At 44.1% G+C, this 18,759-nt stretch overlaps 2 protein-coding genes across 3 annotated transcripts in view; both read left to right on the top strand.

The window, feature by feature from the left end:
* gak (cyclin G associated kinase) overlaps positions 1–11,753 on the top strand; it is a 42,255-nt gene extending 30,502 nt beyond the window's left edge. Inside the window, exons 12-29 of one of the 2 annotated variants that reach the window (XM_036979347.1) lie at positions 157–162; positions 882–931; positions 1,289–1,437; positions 1,670–1,792; positions 2,439–2,572; positions 4,215–4,409; positions 4,550–4,667; positions 5,129–5,208; positions 5,671–5,864; positions 6,005–6,169; positions 6,504–6,950; positions 7,078–7,215; positions 7,297–7,425; positions 7,525–7,611; positions 7,723–7,977; positions 8,108–8,259; positions 8,558–8,734; positions 8,961–11,753. In XM_036979347.1, coding sequence (XP_036835242.1) covers positions 157–162; positions 882–931; positions 1,289–1,437; positions 1,670–1,792; positions 2,439–2,572; positions 4,215–4,409; positions 4,550–4,667; positions 5,129–5,208; positions 5,671–5,864; positions 6,005–6,169; positions 6,504–6,950; positions 7,078–7,215; positions 7,297–7,425; positions 7,525–7,611; positions 7,723–7,977; positions 8,108–8,259; positions 8,558–8,734; positions 8,961–9,062 — 2,701 coding nt within the window. In that variant the 3' untranslated portion in view covers positions 9,063–11,753. The remainder of the gene's footprint in view (positions 1–156; positions 163–881; positions 932–1,288; positions 1,438–1,669; positions 1,793–2,438; positions 2,573–4,214; positions 4,410–4,549; positions 4,668–5,128; positions 5,209–5,670; positions 5,865–6,004; positions 6,170–6,503; positions 6,951–7,077; positions 7,216–7,296; positions 7,426–7,524; positions 7,612–7,722; positions 7,978–8,107; positions 8,260–8,557; positions 8,735–8,960) is intronic. The other variant, XM_036979348.1, reaches the window with a different exon arrangement.
* Positions 11,754–15,292: 3,539 nt separating this feature from the next.
* Positions 15,293–18,759, top strand: part of LOC110525087 (protein HIRA) — a 41,218-nt gene continuing 37,751 nt past the window's right edge. The window contains exons 1-8 of the mRNA XM_036979349.1: positions 15,293–15,547; positions 16,070–16,132; positions 16,331–16,441; positions 16,609–16,699; positions 16,954–17,048; positions 17,156–17,251; positions 17,335–17,495; positions 17,990–18,157. Coding sequence (XP_036835244.1) covers positions 15,511–15,547; positions 16,070–16,132; positions 16,331–16,441; positions 16,609–16,699; positions 16,954–17,048; positions 17,156–17,251; positions 17,335–17,495; positions 17,990–18,157 — 822 coding nt within the window. The 5' untranslated portion in view covers positions 15,293–15,510. The remainder of the gene's footprint in view (positions 15,548–16,069; positions 16,133–16,330; positions 16,442–16,608; positions 16,700–16,953; positions 17,049–17,155; positions 17,252–17,334; positions 17,496–17,989; positions 18,158–18,759) is intronic.

Consider the following 18,759-nt stretch of genomic DNA (forward strand, 5'->3'; position numbering starts at 1 on the left):
TCTAGGATCTGATAACTCACCCCACCCACCCTTGTCCAATCATCCTGTTTTGATTCATTGGTTCGCCCACCAAGTTCTGTTTTGTGTTTTTTCTGATTTTGTTTTATGAACTCTGCCTCTACCACAACTCATGGTCCTATAAACTCCTTCCTGTAGCCCCAGGTAAATATGGGATACTACACGCCCTCTTTGTACCCGCCTCATGTCCTGTGTGTGTTTGTGTGTGTGGCCATATTCACGCTGCTGTGTCCATAATCCCATGTTAGCAGCACAAAGTGAATATGGGGTTTGAGTTGAAACATGGTTTGAATTCTAATCCTCCACCGCCTACTAAAAACCAACATCTCACCAACTTTCATTTTTCTAACTCGCCTACATCTGTTGCTGTTCTTTTTAATCCCATAGATCCAACTAGTTTTCTTCAGTTTAGACTGTAGATTTGCGGTGGACAAAGTACAGTATTTAAATCTAGTTTTTTTTTTGTTTTTAAGTCTCTATCATTGACAATGTGTGATGATAGTGAGATAAAATGTGCCATTACAGTGAAATGCTTCTACACACAACTGAAAATAGTCGTTGTGTGACCCAATACTCTCCTCTCTCTTGAAGTGTGCACTTGTTCACAGGTAAATGACTGATGTATGCAAACTCCCTATGCCAATCCAACACTTTTACATTTATGGGTAGTAGTCAACAAGGGCACACTACAGGAGGAAGGAGGAGATATTGGGATACAACCAGAATGCCCTTTTGAAATGTGGCAACTAGATTGTCCATTTTATTTTTTGTTCCTGTTCCTTCAGTATTGTCCGGGAACCAAGTGTCCTCTGCGTTTGTAACAACAGATCTGAATTGTACCCATTGTTTGTTTCTCCTCTCAGTTATACAAAGGGAGACCTGGATATCTCTTACATCACCTCTAGAATAGCAGGTATGTACCCTCATTCTAGCCTTGTCCTAGATCACATTTGTGTTGTCTTGTTTGGTAGGGAAATGATGACCCAAACAGATCTGGGACCAGGCTTTTCATTATACACTATTATGGATTTTTTTATTGTCTTCGATCACCTAAACTGTGTTGCTTTGTGGCTTGTCCTTGAATATGACAAAATAAAAATTATGACAAATCAAAAAATAATTCTCAAATGGTTCTAATGTCTCGGAGCAGAGTTGAAGCTCCATCCATCCGTAGTGTTTTCAAAAGGCTAAGTGAAGTAATGTGATGGTTCACTCTGTTCTCTTGTGTAACGTGTGTGTAACGTGTGTGTGTGTGTGTGTGTACGCTCAGTCATGTCCTTCCCGGCGGAGGGAGTGGAGTCTGCCATTAAGAACAACATGGAGGATGTGCGTCTCTTCCTGGATGGCCGTCATGCAGGACACTACGCCGTCTACAACTTGACCAAGCGCTCTTACAGACCCACCCGCTTCCACAACAGGGTAAGGCAGCCCACCACCAGACAGAATATGACCTTTATTTACTATTAGGTATTAGGTAAAGAAAGGAGGGTTTTGAGGAACAATTCTACTTGTGCGCTGGTTTGTGCTTCCCTGATTATTTGAGCGAATCTTGCGATCTGTGTAAAAGTTAAAGTTCAGTATTAGGTATAGTCACTAGACAGACACCTATTTGAAAATAGACTTCCTAAAAGCTCTTCCTGACCTGCCGTAGGTGTCGGAGTGTGGCTGGCAGGCCCGGCGGGCACCCAACCTGAGGAGCCTCTACAGCCTCTGTAAGAACATGCACCTGTGGCTGAAACAGGACCAGAGGAACATCGCCGTAGTCCACTGCCTGGTGAGCACGGCCACCACAGCCACCACATACACCACAGCCACCACATACACCACAGCCACCACATACACCACAGCCACCACATACACCACAGCCACCACATACACCACAGCCACCACATACACCACAGCCACCACAGCCACCACATACACCACAGCCACCACAGCCACCACAGCCACCACATACACCACATACACCACATACACCACAGCCACCACAGCCACCACATACACCACGGCCACCACATACACCACAGCCACCACATACACCACAGCCACCACATACACCACAGCCACCACATACACCACGGCCACCACATACACCACGGCCACCACATACACCACGGCCACCACATACACCACGGCCACCACAGCCACCACATACACCACGGCCACCACAGCCACCACGGCCACCACATACACCACAGCCACCACGGCCACCACAGCCACCACATACACCCCTACACTCACTCACACTGCACTGGGACACACAAAGTACTCACCATAACTTGGTGGCATTTATATACCTTTTTTAAATCACTTTTTCCTCCCCTAACTGGTAGTCTGTCTGAAATGCAGACCAACCCGAGAACTTGTATTCTTAGTCTCCCATGTTGACCCATGACCCCTCTTGTCTTGTGTGCTTGTAGGACGGGCGGGCGGCCTCAGCCGTGGCGGTGTGCTCCTTCCTGTGTTTCTGCCGCCTCTTCACCACGGCTGAGGCGGCCGTCTACATGTTCAGTATGAAGCGCTGTCCCCCGGGGATCTCCCCTTCCCACAAGAGGTAGGTGCTCCTGGTCAAGTCATCCAGCCTTAAGTACATTTTCTCCTGGGTACAGATCTAGAATCAGCTTCCCCTCCCCAATCCTAACCTTATCCCGCAGTTAGGTGTCCTAGCGGTTAAGAGCTTTGGGCCAGTAACCGAAAGGTTGCTGGTTCGAATTCACCCTACACCTCTGCTAGCATTCGTCTGACTTCCATGTTCAGAGGCTCCTGTAGTGACTGTAGTGGACAGGGTTGGGAGTCTCCTGTAGTTGACAGGACAGGGTTGGGGGTCTCCTGTAATTGACAGGACAGGGTTGGGGGTTTCCTGTAGGTTGCAAGATCAAATCCCGAGCTAACAAGGTAAAAATCTGTTTTTCTGCCTTTGAACAAGGCCGTTAACCCACTGTTCCTAGGCCGTCATTGAAAATAAGAATTTGTTCTTAACTGACTTGCCAAGTTGAATAAAGATTTTTTTAAAAACTAAAAAACAAGACTCCTGAACAGCCAATCAAAGGGCTTCCCAGAACCCTATTTTATGCTGCTGCTACTCTCTGTTTATTATTTTATGCATAGTCACTTTACCCTCTAGCTACATGTACATATTACCTCAATTACCTCGACTAACCGGTTTCCCCGCACATTGACTCTGTACCGGTACCCCCTGTATATAACCTCTATTGTTATTTTACTGCTGCTCTTTAATTATTTGTTACTTTAATTTTCTATTTGTAACTTTTCTTCTTAACTTCTTAAAGTATTGTTGGTTAAGGGTTTGTCAGTAAGCATTTCACTGTAAGGTCTACTACACCTGTTGTATTTGGTGGCATGTGTCAAATTAAAATTTAGAATTTATGATTTCAGACTATTTTGAGGAAGTGAATTTTGGCTATGTTGCTACGGTGGCTCAAGAGAGACAAACAACAGTAATATTACCGCTTCTTTCTTGTTTTCTAAGCAAAGCTCTTTAAGAGAGTATGAGAGACAAATCAAATTTTATTCGTCACATGCGCCGAATACAACAGGTCTATAGACCTTAGTGAAATACTTACTTACAAGCCCTTAACCAACTATGTAGTTAAAAAAAAATAAGAATAAGAAATAAAAGGAACAAGTCATTAAAGAGCAGCAGTAAAATAACAATAGCGAGACTATATACATGGGGTACCAATGCGGGGGCACCGGTTAGTCGAGGTAATTGAGGTAATATGTACATGTAGGTAGAGTTGTCTATGCATAGATAATCACAGAGAGTAGCAGTGATGTAAACACAAGACTTTACCGTCACCTAGCCCAGTTCTGTTAGGAGCAAACTGAACCTAGCCCAGTTCTATTAGGGGCAAACTGAACCTAGCCCAGTTTTGTTAGGAGCAAACTGAACCTAGCCCAGTTCTGTTAGGAGCAAACTGAACCTAGGTATGTGGATGCTTTACAGAACATTGTCTCCTGCCCTATGGGCCGTTCTGACTCAAACGAGGCTACTTTTTGTTTCATTTACTGTGAACTTGAATCGGGCAGAGATTCTGTGACGCCCAGTTCAGGGTTCAAATGTGTTGAGATGTTCAGTGCAGACGAGTGCACGCTTTTGATTGGTCGTCGGGCTGGTGAAGTATTGTTTGATTGACTCCTGTTGACACGCTGCTATTGATTGGCCCTCGCTGCAGGTACATGGAGTACATGTGTGACATGATGGCTGACGAGCCCATCACCCCGCACAGCAGACCCATCCTCATCCGCTCCATCACCATGACGCCTGTGCCTCTCTTCAACAAGCAGAAGAGTGGCTGCCGGCCCTTCTGCGAGGTTTACGTGGGAGACGAGCGCGTGGCCACCACCTCCGGGGAGTACGACAAGATGAAGTAGGTCACATGATGCAGGACTTAATTTGATTTGGTCCCAAATGACACCCTATTCCCAATTTAGTGCACTACTTTTGACCCAGGCTCCATAGTGTGTTATAGACATGTCTCTCTCTCTCTCGCCCCCCTTCTCTCTGCAGGGACTTTAAGCTGGAGGACGGACGGGCTGAGATCCCCTTGAACGTGACAGTGCAGGGGGATGTGCTGGTGGTCATCTTCCATGCCCGCTCAACCCTGGGGGGCCGCCTTCAGGCCAAGGTAGGGGCCATAGCAGTCAGGGACGGACCCCCAGAGTTAGTTTGCATTCGGTCAAGTTTGTTTGCAATTCGGCTAAATTCAGTGACAGTCCTAAGGACATGCATCCATGCATCATAGTTAAATGATCAGCCCTAATCAGACTTTTTTTTTAAATAATGTATTGAAACAAGCTTATCCAATGAGGGCTGTTGTACCAGGGATAAACCGTTGCGTTTCAGGCCGACTACATTGCAGACGTTGCATTGCATCGAACAACGGTGTGCCACATCCTGGACTGCGCCATCAAGCATCAGATTGCTTTATCATACGACGCAGTTAGCTGACATGTTATGAACACCTGTCCAGGTGTTGTGAGATCTGACACGCGTCTGCCATGTAGTCAAGCCTGGAACCCGACCAAAGGGGTGTTTCTCTGCTACTATGAAGTCACGTGGGTGTCTTGCTGTGTATATGTTGACTAGATGGCTTCCATGAAGATGTTCCAGATTCAGTTTCACACAGGGTTTGTGCCCCAGAACGCCACCACGGTCAAGTTTGCAAAGTAGGTACCACCGTCCATAGAATCTAAGCCACTATCCTCAGTCCAGGCAGGTGCATGTGTGTGTGACGATAGCCCAGGACACTTTTTTTAAATCAATTGACTTGACCTCTTAATTGACTTGACCTCTTAATTGACTTGACCTCTTAATTGACTTGACCTCTTGATTGACTTGACCTCTAATTGACTTGACCTCTTATCTACAAACTCTGTCTGAGTTCTCTGCCCTTCTCCAGAAGTGTGCACTCCTTCACTCCCCCTCGTGCATTTGAAAGCATTGCATTGGTGCAAGCATGACTGGAGGAGGGTTTCCACCATGTTGCTCACACCTGTCCATTTGTTTTAAATTGATGAAAGGGGGGGGGGGGTGTATTAGTTCACACTCCTGTAGAAAGGTTGCAGGTGAACGCAGCTAACTACCTCCAACCTGAGCAAGCTGTTACATTGACGGTCTTCCTCCGACAGGTATGACCTGGACGCCACTGACATCCAGGAGAAGTACCCGGACCTCTTCCAGGTCCACCTGGATATGGAGGTGGATCCCTGCGACAGGCCGAGCAACAAGACTCCACCCTGGGACAACTTTGCCACAAAGGGCCTCAACCCAAAGATCCTTTTCTCCAGCCGGGACGAGCAGCAGGAGATCCTCACCAAGTTTGGTGGGTTTCACGGCTGTCTTATCAGTCCCCCCCCAAAAAATGAATCTGTGTAGCTCTCTGTTGAATTTGGATGTCCCAATGTGGCCCTCGAGGGTACCTAAGTCATGTTTTGTCCCACTCCTTCCCTCCCTCTCCAATAGGCAAACCAGAGCTTCCCCGACAACCGGGCTCTTTCTCCGGTTCTTTCTACGACACCGCGGCGCCTCCGTTGGAACAGACTCCTGATAGCTCCACCATGGAGGCGGAATCTCACCAGAGCACCGATACCAACGCCAACAACTTCTTCCAGACTCTGGATTGGGATGGTATGTCTCCTGTCGATGAGCACACTTCCTAGTGCATAAACTATTGCTAAAAATAGTTATTTTTGATTTCCTTTGCAAAGTGCCAACTGCATGTTAGCTGGTTGATTGTATTGAAAATACTTGAAAGCTGCAATTGCCCTAAACCAGGGGTCAAATCTGGGTCTGGAGTACTGCTGGTTTTCTGTTCTACCTGATAATTATTTGTGACCACCTGGTCTCCCATGTCTAAATCACTCCTTGATATGAGGAGAATGACAATCAGCAGTGGAAGGTTCCGGGTCTAGATTATAATTCTCCTGCCCTAAGCCTTTTTTGACGAGTCTCTGTCACATAGATGGGAGTGGACATGGAGCGGACACTTCGGACAGCCTGGGAGGCACCATTGACGACCAGGACGAGCTCAGTGACGCCTCCGTGGACGAGGAGTCCAACTCCGGCCTGGCCGGCGAACCCCTCTCCAGGGAGCCTAGCGAGTCCCTGTTCAACGCTGAGTTCCAGGCTGCCGCCACACCCCAAGAGTCCCCGGGGCCCAGCGACACGGCTGACCTGCTGGGTCTCACCTCCGACCTCAGCTCCACCGCCCCCCCACAACCCTCCACGGCAGCAGGAGGCATGAAGGCCTCGTCTAGTAACAGTGACCTTCTCAACGACCTGTTTGCCCCCACGCCCAGCGGCAACGCTCAGCAGGGCAGCTCCAACAACCTGATTGGGGACGGAGGTGCCCAAGAGGACCTCTTCTTCAGTAACCCCGCTGCACCACCAGACTCGGCCACCCCCAAACGTAAGCGTCTTATCGACGTGTCCACTTTCTGCCTTGGTGTCAGTAGAAGTGGTAACATGACTATTTGTGTCGTTTTCATGCAGTCGATCCCCTCTGACACACATTTCTGGCTATTTTTGTCCCACAGCAATAAATGACCTGTTTGACCTGTTCGGGATGGGATCTTCATCCAATCAGACCGGACCCGACCTGTTTGGGGACCTGCTGAGCTCTGACACCAACACTAACCCCCCGCCCACCTCCAACTCCAGCCTTTTCAACCTCAGTAAGACACCAGTAATATCTATAAGAAAAGAACTACAACTCCCATGTCCACTTCCATTTATTCAATGTTCTCTCTCGACAGACAAGCTGACCAACAATCCCCCTAAGATGACTTCGTCCGCCAGCCAACCAGACCTGCTTGGAGGGTGGGACAGCTGGGCATCGAGTGGGAGCATGGCCGCCGCCTCCTCCCATAAGCCAGCCTTCCCAGGTAGGTCGTAGGTACTGGGGCTGTTAAATCTAGAATTTAACACCATAACAACTCTAGCAGATATGAACTGAGTTTTTTATTTTCCTCTTGGAATTCCAGCTCCCGGAGTGTCTTCCTTCTCCAAAGCAAAGTCTCAGAGCTTCGACCCGTTTGCAGACTTGGGAAAATTGGGTCCTACGCTGCCAGGTAAAACAGACTCCAGTGACTCCTGGTACCATGTTACACTTACAGTGGGCTTTACTATCCGTGGTCTGTAAATGAGTTATCATCTCATGTATATAAGTATTTTATTTCCAGGTTCCTCCAGTGGCAGTTTCTCAGGCCCAGGCTTCAACCCGAAGAGTGGGGCCTCCACCAAGCCTGCTGGGCAGTCGTGGCAGCAGTCTGGCCGGCCCTCCGCTGGCCAAAGCAAGCCCTGGATGGCCCCCAGTGCTGCTGCCCCCAAAGCCCAGCCACCCAAGCCTGCGCCCCAGCCAGCCAAACCCAACTACAACCTTAACTTCAGTGTGATCGGGGGCCGAGAGGAGAGAGGCGTCAGGGGCCCAGGATTTGGTGAGACAACCAATCACATCACTATCCGAGCATGTCTAATTAGTGACAGCCTCTGTGTAGAAAACCCGGTCTCCGTTATTTCTTTCCCCTTCTAATTGAGGATCTTTGCTCTGTTGACTGTATGTTCCAGGTCCAAAACCCAAAGTCAAAGAGGACGACTTTGAAGACCTGCTCTCCACTCAGGGTTTTGCCTCCAAGCTATCAGACAAGAGTGGACCCAGGACCATCGCAGAGATGAGGAAACAGGAGCTCTCAAGGAACATGGACCCCCTCAAACTGCAGGTAGCACCAGCATGCCCCCTCCCAAATATACAGAAGCGCTTCCTTCTTGGACACAGATTGCCTTGGCCAGGATTGAACAAGTTTTCAATTTCAAAGTGCTTTTGCTACAGAGTGCACTAATGAATACACCCCAGGAATAGGCTCAGTGTTCGTCTGGGAAACTGTCCCATGGTCTATGTATCTCTACACCGAGAGAGAGTTAATTCTATGCGTGTATATTTCTAGTCGATTTAAAAAAATAAAAAATCTTTGAACCTGTTCTGAGGGATTCTGGTTTGTGATCCTTGTTCCAACCAAGATCCTGGATTGGATTGAGGGGAAGGAGCGGAACATCCGGGCCCTCCTCTCCACACTTCATACAGTCCTGTGGGAGGGCGAGACGCGCTGGAAGCCCGTAAACATTGCAGACCTAGTCACTCCAGACCAGGTTAAGAGGTACTACAGGAAAGCTGCGCTGGTGGTGCACCCTGATAAGGTAACGTCAATGTGATTTATTTTTTTTGCACACAATTAAATAGGTCTATCGGTTAGTCACAATTGCCTCAACTCACCCTGTGGCGAATGCATGCTCGTTGTGTACGGCTGAAGGCTGATTGATGTCGATGAATGGCTGGGATTAAAGTTTAGTATTGTGGGCTTGGAAGCAATGTCAAGTTCTTGATCTGTGAACGCTAACCGCACTTGAAACTCGTTCCTTGCAGGCCGCCGGAAAGCCCTACGAAGATTACGCTACACTGATCTTCATGGAGCTCAACGACGCCTGGTCTGAGTTTGAGAACCAAGGCAGCAAAGCCCTCTTCTAAGACTTACTGGATGGGGCCCATATTGGGTCCTTCAGGGTTGCGCCCCCCCCCCCCCACACACACACCTTAGAGAGGTCTGCCAACTCTCCTGCAGTTGAGAAAAAGGCACCTTTATTTCTCATCTGCAGTTCAACATCATTGCCCATTTAAAAAAAACACTGCCACCACATGCAAAGGGTGGCATGGGTGGAAGACTAGTGGTTCAAAAGCTTGGAAGATCGGAGGGATGGATATGACGACAGAGACAATCACTGAGAAGACCAGATGGTCACCAACCAGGCTCCATCCATTCGGGAAATGTGGGGACTGTATGGCCACTGGGACCCCGTAGACTTTGTTGCTGTGGGACACGGCTCTATTCCTTTACACTCCTTGGACAGACCTTTCTGCAGCGTTCTCTCTTTCCGAGAGACCAAGAGTTCATGCTGTTGTTGCTTCTTGACAGAACCATTCTCCCACTAACAAGACTCCTCCTTCCACCACAAGCCCTCTACCGTAAGCGCCTTGCTCTGCGGGTGGCAAAAAAAATTACGCTTGCTCATAACTGCCCCCCCCCTCCCCCCGGCAACATAGGAGACAAATAGAGAATATAGGGATTTCATCTGGTTGCTTTTTGCCATGTGGAATTGTGCAATATGTTTGGTCATTTTTGTTTTCTCTGTCAATGATAGTCCTCACTTAAGTGTAAATATTTTCTCAATGATGTGGTTCTTTCGGGTAGTAGATAGCGAGATGCCGAAACACACAGAGGTGTGTGTTGTTTAAGGATGGTAAGCTCCACCTCGCTCTCTCTACCAGTAGATCATCATGCCTTTCTTTTCCAATGGTCTTGTGTTTATTCCACTTATTACACAAAAGGTTTTACAGGGAGTTTTCATTGCAACCCTCCATTTTGTGTTCCATAGCTGTTGTTTTTCTCTTTACTTTAAAATGACCTGAAGCTTTTTGTGTAATTATTTTTTTTTTACATTTTACCTCATGGACCAATTTAAAACACCTATTTTCTTATCGTTGTGTGGTATCATAAGTATCCATGACATTTAATTGCAGAACTTAATAAATAAAAAATAATATATGAATTGAATGTCTTGAATGCGATGGAGGGAATGGGCATTTAATAGGTGGTCTCATGACAGTTGTTTTGCCGAGCTGAAATCATTCCGAAGCGTCTTAACGTGAATGTGTTTTTATATGGTCTTTGTTGGGTATATGTAGCTTCTGTTTTAGTCTTGCTTCCTTCTGTGTAACTTTGTTTTTTTCCCCCTCCCTATTTCTACATTTGAGTTATTTAGCTCTTATCCAGAGCAATTTACATGAGCACTTAGGGTTAGGGTTGCTCTAGGGCACATCGACAGTCTCTGGGATTCAAACCAGCAACTTCCCAGTTACTGGCCCGACCAGTTTTTTTCTCTCACTTATTTGTCTCTGGGATTCAAACCAGCAACTTCCCAGTTACTGGCCCAACTCTCTTAACTGCTAGGCTACCTGCCACCCATCCCATGACCGGGATCGTTGACTCTGTTCATTCCCCACCTATTGAAACCTTATTTTTGTGTGATTCCAGTAACACTATGGCTGTGTTTACACAGTCAATCCAATTCAGATATTTTGTCCAATTATTTGCAAAAGAGCCGATCTGATTGGTCAAAAGACCAATTAGTAGATAAAGATCAGAATTGGGCTGCCTGTGTAAATGCAGCTGATAAGGGGATACTTGATTGTAAAGGCTGCCATTTTGAATAGACATAATTTTGACAGTATCATGTTCGTACACTATAAGGAGAAAGAAAGCCTACTCAACCAAATTTAAAATATGAATGTAGATTTCAGTACAGAAATAAAAAGGTTTTGATCAGAGGCATGAAAAGACTGAAGTGGATGGTATTGATCGTGTCTCGATATGAGGAGATGGATGAGAAAAGGGTTCATGTTATGTGAAGAGCTGGCCAGTGATATTAACTGAGAGTTTTCAAAGATCAAGGTATTTCACAAAGTGACAATATTGTGATGGGGTTTGAAAACATTGCAGTGAAAGAAATGTGGTTTTGATTACCATGGAGTATTCTTGAGACAAGTTGTGAAAATAATTGTTACTAAATGAATGGCCATTTTACTAATGGTTGTAAAGCCTTTAAATGGTTTTGCTTATCATGTTTGTCCTTTTAATGCAGACTAAGAGGGATATTGATTATACATTCAGATAGTGCTGTGAGCCTTTTATAGAAAAATACATCTCATCATTCCCATTTATTGCAAACCATTGAGCTTCTCTACTATTATTAAAGTCACATGTTGGCATTACAGAATGATTGACATTGAATATACCGTATAATATTCAAGTAAATAGTGCATTGATTTTTGAGAGAATGTTGACTCAGTGAAAATTTTTACCCATGAGGAAGACCAGTAAAGAAAATATCAAATTTTTCTCTGATTACAAGCATCAGCTGCTGAATGCAACTGACCAGTGTGATGAACCATCGAACCTTCCCAATTTGTTAACATATCCAGGTAGTAAACACAAACCCACATGTTAGGCCGTACATTTAATTCCACATGGACTCTGGACCACCACCATTCTAAAACAGGTTCCTTCCTGCTGACAAACCGTTTATATTTCCAATATTTTTTTTTTCTTCCCCTGTTTCTGGAATGACATTTATGACCATTAAAACACAATCATGAAAACGTGTCGTCTTGCATTATTGTCTGTGAATTCCCAGGAAAATCAGGTATTGTCCTATCATCTGGTGAATTATAGTTGACATTAAAGTATTAACTTCGTTCATATCAAAGGGATAGTTCGAGATTTTGGCAATGAAGCCATTTTTATCTTCTTCCCCAAGAGTGGGGTGACCCAGAAACAGCTACAGTTAGCATTGCCTCGTGAAACTACCTTTAACTTCCTTCATATTGCACACAGAAACAAAAAAATGGTAACCACGAAGGTATTCTGTTGCATCTAGTTCCTTAGAAAATAAAAATGTGCAGATCCCCAGCAGTACCAGAGTTTGAAAACCTATGGCCTACGGCACACACTTGTCATTTATCAATAGGCCCATTCCTTGCTGAAACAATGAAATCTAATTGAATGTATAGTATCGATTATTATCATGTTAGTTATAGCTTTGCTAATACTAGACCTAGGCAACTGGTTATGTCTCAGATAATCCATGATAACTATCGAAGATGCATAGTGGGTAAACATCATTGCCCACAGCTGCTTCAACTCTTAATTAACATAGCCTACTTCCTAAAACAGTCTAATATTAACCTAGCTAGTACACATACACCATTAGCAAGAACGTGTATAATATAGACATTTAGTTAGCTGTAAATAGAAGGCTCTTGCCAATCAATACCTAGCTGTCTAGTTAGTAACTTGCTTCCTTACAAATTCGCTGGGCTACATAGCCATAGGCTATACATCTACCCATACAAAGTGCAACAGCTGAAAAACCTCTCGAGTCACTTTTTTTAATTTATAATTTCCGTGGTTATATTCCGATCATATAAAGAAAATAAGTGACACTTTAGTTAAGAGGTTCAACAGACAGACCCTTTGTTTGGTTTGCCAGACGAAGATGTTTGCCATGGTTTTTCTAAATAAAAGACCGCGCCGCACACTTTTACAATATATTACACTAGCTACTTGGGAAAGCTATTAGCTAGTTATTTCCTATTGCGCTACTTTCCCTTTCCATATCACGGTCTTAATCTGTATGTGCTATTTCACAAAAGGCAGTAGCTTTCTCATTTCAAATTAGTAATGAAAAGCACATCTAGTGAAATGAATTTGCGGAATTGACGCCTTGCGGGACATGTTTCCAGTCGATCTACTGGAAAGGTGGAACACTTCCTTTGTTGCTGCCGCTGCTTTTTTTGTGTCTGTTTCTTATCAGCATCACGACAGCAGCATTACCGTCTCGGTTTTATGGTTTTGCCGTTAAAATAAAAGTCTGCCGTAAAACGCTATGCATATGACATAAAATCTATAATTGTTGTAGCTTTGCAAAGTACATAACTTAAAAATGATGTTACAAAATGATAACTACATCTGAAAAAAAAGAGAATGACTGCTGTATTTTTTCATTAAACCTTTATTTAACTAGGCAGGTCAGATTTTTTATTTTATTATTATTTATTATTTATTGTTTATTTTATTTTATTTTTTAAAATTATTATTATTTTTTAAATGTTTTATTTATTTTATTAACAACAAATCAATACATAAAGCACACGAGAGAATACAAGCATACATAGATTACAAACAATGGACAATCGAGCTAGGGGCGGGGCGGGGCTAGGGGGTACAATATCACATTACAATTACATAAGGACCTTAAGGGACATGCATATACTTACAATTCTAACAGATTGTTTGTTAGTAGAGCATTTAACCGTCTTAAAATACAGTTCAATTTATTTTTGTAGGGTACGAAAATGTGGATTTCTGTTTGTAAATTTACATTTGTGTATATGAAATTTGGCCAAAAGAATAATGAAATGAATTACATATTAATGTTTCAGCTTATTTCTATTGTATGTAAAGAATCCAAACAGTACATCTCTCCACAATAGTGTAAAATCTTCATAAATGTGTTCAATTATAAACCTACTGATGTCTTGCCACAGTTTTCTTACATGCATACAATGCCAAAAAAGATGCAACACTGTTTCTGGGTGGTCATTACAAAAGGAGCAATTTGAGTTGATGTTTTCCTGAAACTTCTTCATATATTGGTTGGCAAGATAATATCTATTAATAATTTTAAAGGAAACTTCCTTAATTTTGTTAACAAGTAGGTATGTGTGTGGCAACATCCAAACTTTTTTTCCAACAGATATTATCAATAAATCCATTCCAATAAGGCATGACATAAGGTATAGATAGATACAACATCCTGCTGAAACAAGGATCGTATCGCTCTGTTGTTGAATGGACCAAAAGAGAAACAAATCTTTCCTACTGATGAGTCAACAGGGTCAACAGAAGGTAGGCCCTGAGGGTCAGGTCTTGACACGTTCCTGAATAATAAAGCAACACCTGAGGGAATGGCATCTAAAACAACTGCAAAATCTTTAGGTGTTACAGGGACCTTGTAAAGTGATAAGAATTCTTTATAACTGAGTAAAAGACCCTCTGCATTTACCAGTTGGCTCACCAATAGGATATTATTTCGGAACCAATATTCTAAAAACAAAGAGGTATTTTTATACAATATATCCCGATTATTCCATATATAATATCTGTGTGGAGAAAAATTGTGTTTATAAATTAAGGACCATGACAAGAAAACCTGCCGATGAAAAGCAGAAAGTTTCACTGGAACTCAGTGTCAATATTATAATTGCAAAACAACATGAAGTTAAGGCCACCAAAAGTAGAGAAGACATGATGAGGAATAAAATTCCAGATAGAAGTGGGTCTTCTTAGGAATTGTTTTATCCAATTGATCTTAAAAGTATGATTTAAAGTAGTAAAGTCCAGAAAATTCAGTCCACCATTCTCATAAGTGTTCATTACAACAGTTTTCCTAATGTAATGGGTACGGTTTCTCCAAAGAAAGTTGAAAAGCATCTGGTCTATCTCCTTGCTTATTTTACTGTCAAGATATAAAGATAGAGCACCATATGTTAGTCTAGAGATACAGTCAGCCTTGGTTATTAGGACTCTACCTTTGAAAAGATAAGTCCCTCTGTAGCCATTGATTTAATTTCTTCTGGGTTTTTTAAATAAGAGGGTTAAAATGTAGTAAGCCCCTAGACTTCTGATCCCTTGTACTAGGCAGGTCAGATAAGATCAAATTCGTATTTACAATGACGGCCTACCAAAAGGCCTCCCGCGGGAAATGGGATGGTCTTAAAAAAATATATATTACATTTATATAAGATAAATAAAATATGATGGAGCACATTGAGAAATGGCTGGAGCTTAAAGGAAAATTCAACCCAAAATGATTTCTGTGATGATTTGTGTTTTTAATAATATTCTACAGACCCTACTGATTTAGCACTAGAATAATCGTGTTTTATGTAATGAATTGTAATGAAGTAATTTGCTTTGGAATAAGTTTTAAAACCCAAATGTAATGCGAATGTCACTTAAATATGAAGCATTGTTAATGTTTAGATACATACATCATGTTTAGGACACTTTTCTACTATTACGTGGGAAACTTTTATTTAGAAAATGTGCGTGACCCGGAAGTACTTTTTTTTTTTAGTGTTGCCGAAGAGACGCTGAACTGTTTCTGCTTGGAGATTGGGGAGAATGCGAGATGTGCCAAAGGGTAGCAAGAGAAATGGAGTTCGATTAAAGTAACGGACGGACTTTGACACAAAAAGAAGGGGTACTTCAGATTCAAAGATATCTAACTAAACGCAAGAGACGGAGAGAAATCACGATTAGCACAACATATTTTAATTCAAAGCCAACGCACTTGAAATGAAGCTATTGAAACCAAGTTGGGTCAGTCACAATGGTAAGCGTTTGAATCGCGGTTGTTCTGGAATGAATAATAATAGTTGACCGAATCTTGACCCAAGACAAGTTGTGCTTCTGTTGTTGTGTTGGGGAAGAGGGGGTTAAGCAAGCTGACGTTACTCATTCCTTTATAAACTATAGCTACAAAGGAAAAGGCACAACGCTCTCTTGAATGAGCCATGAGCTAAGACGCTAATGTTAGCTAGTTAGCCATCTGTTTTTATTTGTTAAGGACGTAAGCATATTCCACAAAGCAGTAAGTAGATAGCAGTTGTTGCAAAACACCCAATGCAGGCTGCAGTATTCATTTTAGACCGTGTCTACAGCTGAGTTGTATTTATTACTCGGGATTCTGTTGCAAAACGTTTTGTAACAGAAATCCTTTATGCCAGACACTCTTCAACGTGCAACAGAATCTGCGTAATGAAAACACCCCTGGTGTTCTGAATCAAGCGTTTTTAGCTATCTACAGCATGATGACATGCTTGTTAATACAATTTAAATCACGTCTGCTTCTCAGGGAAACCAATATTTTCTGTTGACATCCATCCCGATGGAACAAAGTTTGCCACGGGTGGCCAGGGTAAGGTCCTTCATTACTAAGCCTAATAACGGTATAACTGTTCGGGTTACATTTAAACAACACACCTCACTAAACAGTACAAGCGTAATGTACAGTTTGACAATTTTCTCAAGCATACACTATGCACCATTGTTTTACACTTTAATAAGGAGATCAGTTCAATGGTACTGAGTTGTGTTTGTGTGCCATGTGTTGCAGGCGAGGACTCTGGGAAGGTTGTCATATGGAATATGGCTCCAGTGCTCCGAGAGGAGGACGAGAAGAACGTGAACATCCCCAAGATGCTCTGCCAAATGGACAATCACTTAGGTGATTCTTCTCTCCCTGATGTTTGGTGTCTGCTGCTCAGATCTGACTGACAATAGAGACAAACCATATTCCGGCGTGTTTTTAATCTGACAAAAAAAAACAGCATACAAGAGGTTCTCTGGGGGTGAAGTTTCAACTAAAACAGCTCCTGTGTTGATTTCCTTTAGCCTGTGTGAACTGCGTCCGCTGGTCAAACACCGGGCTTTACCTGGCCTCCGGAGGAGATGACAAGTTGGTCATGGTGTGGAAGAGAGCTGCGTACGTACCACACACCCACCTAATCACATGCTGTGTTTGCTTGATATTTTCCTGTAATATTGTGCCATTGCAACTCGCCATGTAAGTCACACGCATCAAAACTCATTCCCAGAGAGAGCCGGGTGTACTTAACGAATTATGGTCACTTATTAGTAAGGAAGGGGATAAACCCCCAAAAACAGCCGTCACTAGGCCCTCCATGGAATGAGTTTGACACCTCTGATGTAAGTGATTTTCTGTGTTTACTTGAACAGCTTCATTGGACCGAGTACTGTCTTTGGGTCGAGCAGTAAATTGGCCAACGTGGAGCAGTGGCGCTGTGTGACCATACTGAGAAACCACACAGGGGGTAAGCTGTCTGCTCTATTGTAAGATGGACTGCTCACAGCTCGGACAACACTCTACATTTACATTGACAGTCGTTTGCCTTTGGGCACATCCCGTCTGTGTTTTCAGATGTCATGGATGTGGCGTGGTCCCCTCACGACGTGTGGTTAGCCTCCTGCAGTGTGGACAACACCATTGTGATCTGGAATGCTCGCAAATTCCCAGGTGCGAGCCAAACGAGAACCACTGTTTTTTGTTGTATTTGTGAGTTATTTCTCACACAACCTTGTTCATCTCCCCCCTCCCAGAGATAGTGGCGTCGCTGAAGGGACACACAGGCCTGGTGAAGGGGCTGACGTGGGACCCTGTAGGGAAGTACATCGCCTCCCAGGCTGACGATCACAGCCTGAAGGTGTGGAGGACCATGGACTGGCAGCAGGAGACCAACATCACCAAGCCCTTCAACGAGGTGAGCTCCACTCTGCCAAGCTGACAACCCTCCACACAACACAGTTGGGGAGTATTCATCAGTGCCAACTTTAGCAAATCACTTTGCAACGATAAATGTTTTGAAACAAATATTGAGATAGGCGCACGAACGTCAACATAACGGTCGCTGTCAATATAGGCTGATCCCTGGCCGTGACCCCACTTTCCGAGGTTGTCTCGGGTGGAGTGGGATATACTTAAAACAAATGTCAAATCCACGCATGTATATTACACACTTGTACATGTGTGAAATAGCACAAATGTAAGCACCCACCTTATTGTTGTTGTTATTATTTTTATACTATTAGACAAAATCAGGTGTCACTTTTCGGCCCGTTTGCTTCTATTTAGTTCCTATTGAGGAGACCCCAGCTGTCACTCTCCCTTCTCGGGATTGATGTTTGTCATTTCTGTCGTCCCAACTCATTGACCACTAACTCCCTGTTCTCTGCTCCTGTCTGTGTTGTTGACCAGTGTGGGGGGACCACTCACGTGCTGCGCCTCAGCTGGTCTCCCGACGGACAGTACCTGGTGTCAGCCCACGCTATGAACAACTCAGGGCCCACCGCTCAGATCATTGAGAGGGACGGCTGGAAGACCAACATGGACTTTGTGGGCCACCGCAAGGCTGTCACTGTTGTGGTGAGAGCCCGTGATCAATTAATCAAATGTATTTTATTATGTTATTTTTACATTAGCACACAACGCAGAGCACAGTGGCTAGGAAAAAACTCAATGGAAGGCAGGAACTTACAGAGGAACCAGGCTGAGAGGGGTGGCCAGAGGCAGGAACCAAGGAAAAAACCTAGGGAGGAACCAGGCTTAGGGGAGTGGCCAGAGGCAGAAACCTAGAGAGGAACCAGGCTCAGAGGAGTGGCCAGAGGCAGAAACCTAGAGCGGAACCAGGCTCAGAGGAGTGGCCAGAGGCAGAAACCTAGAGAGGAACCAGGCTCAGAGGAGTGGCCAGAGGCAGAAACCTAGAGAGGAACCAGGCTCAGAGGAGTGGCCAGAGGCAGAAACCTAGAGCGGAACCAGGCTCAGAGGAGTGGCCAGAGGCAGAAACCTAGAGAGGAACCAGGCTCAGAGGAGTGGCCAGTCCTCTTCTGTGGACTCTGAATAACATTAATGGATTCTTTCTTTTGTACTCCACCTGGAATCCCTTACAACATAGTATTGATTTGTATTTTTGTCAAGGCTTTCTGGTAAACACACTTATTCTTGTAATGGTGATAGTGGATATTGAC

The sequence above is a fragment of the Oncorhynchus mykiss genome, chromosome 6, assembly GCF_013265735.2.
Source record: "Oncorhynchus mykiss isolate Arlee chromosome 6, USDA_OmykA_1.1, whole genome shotgun sequence".
Classification (NCBI taxonomy): Eukaryota; Metazoa; Chordata; class Actinopteri; order Salmoniformes; family Salmonidae; genus Oncorhynchus; species Oncorhynchus mykiss.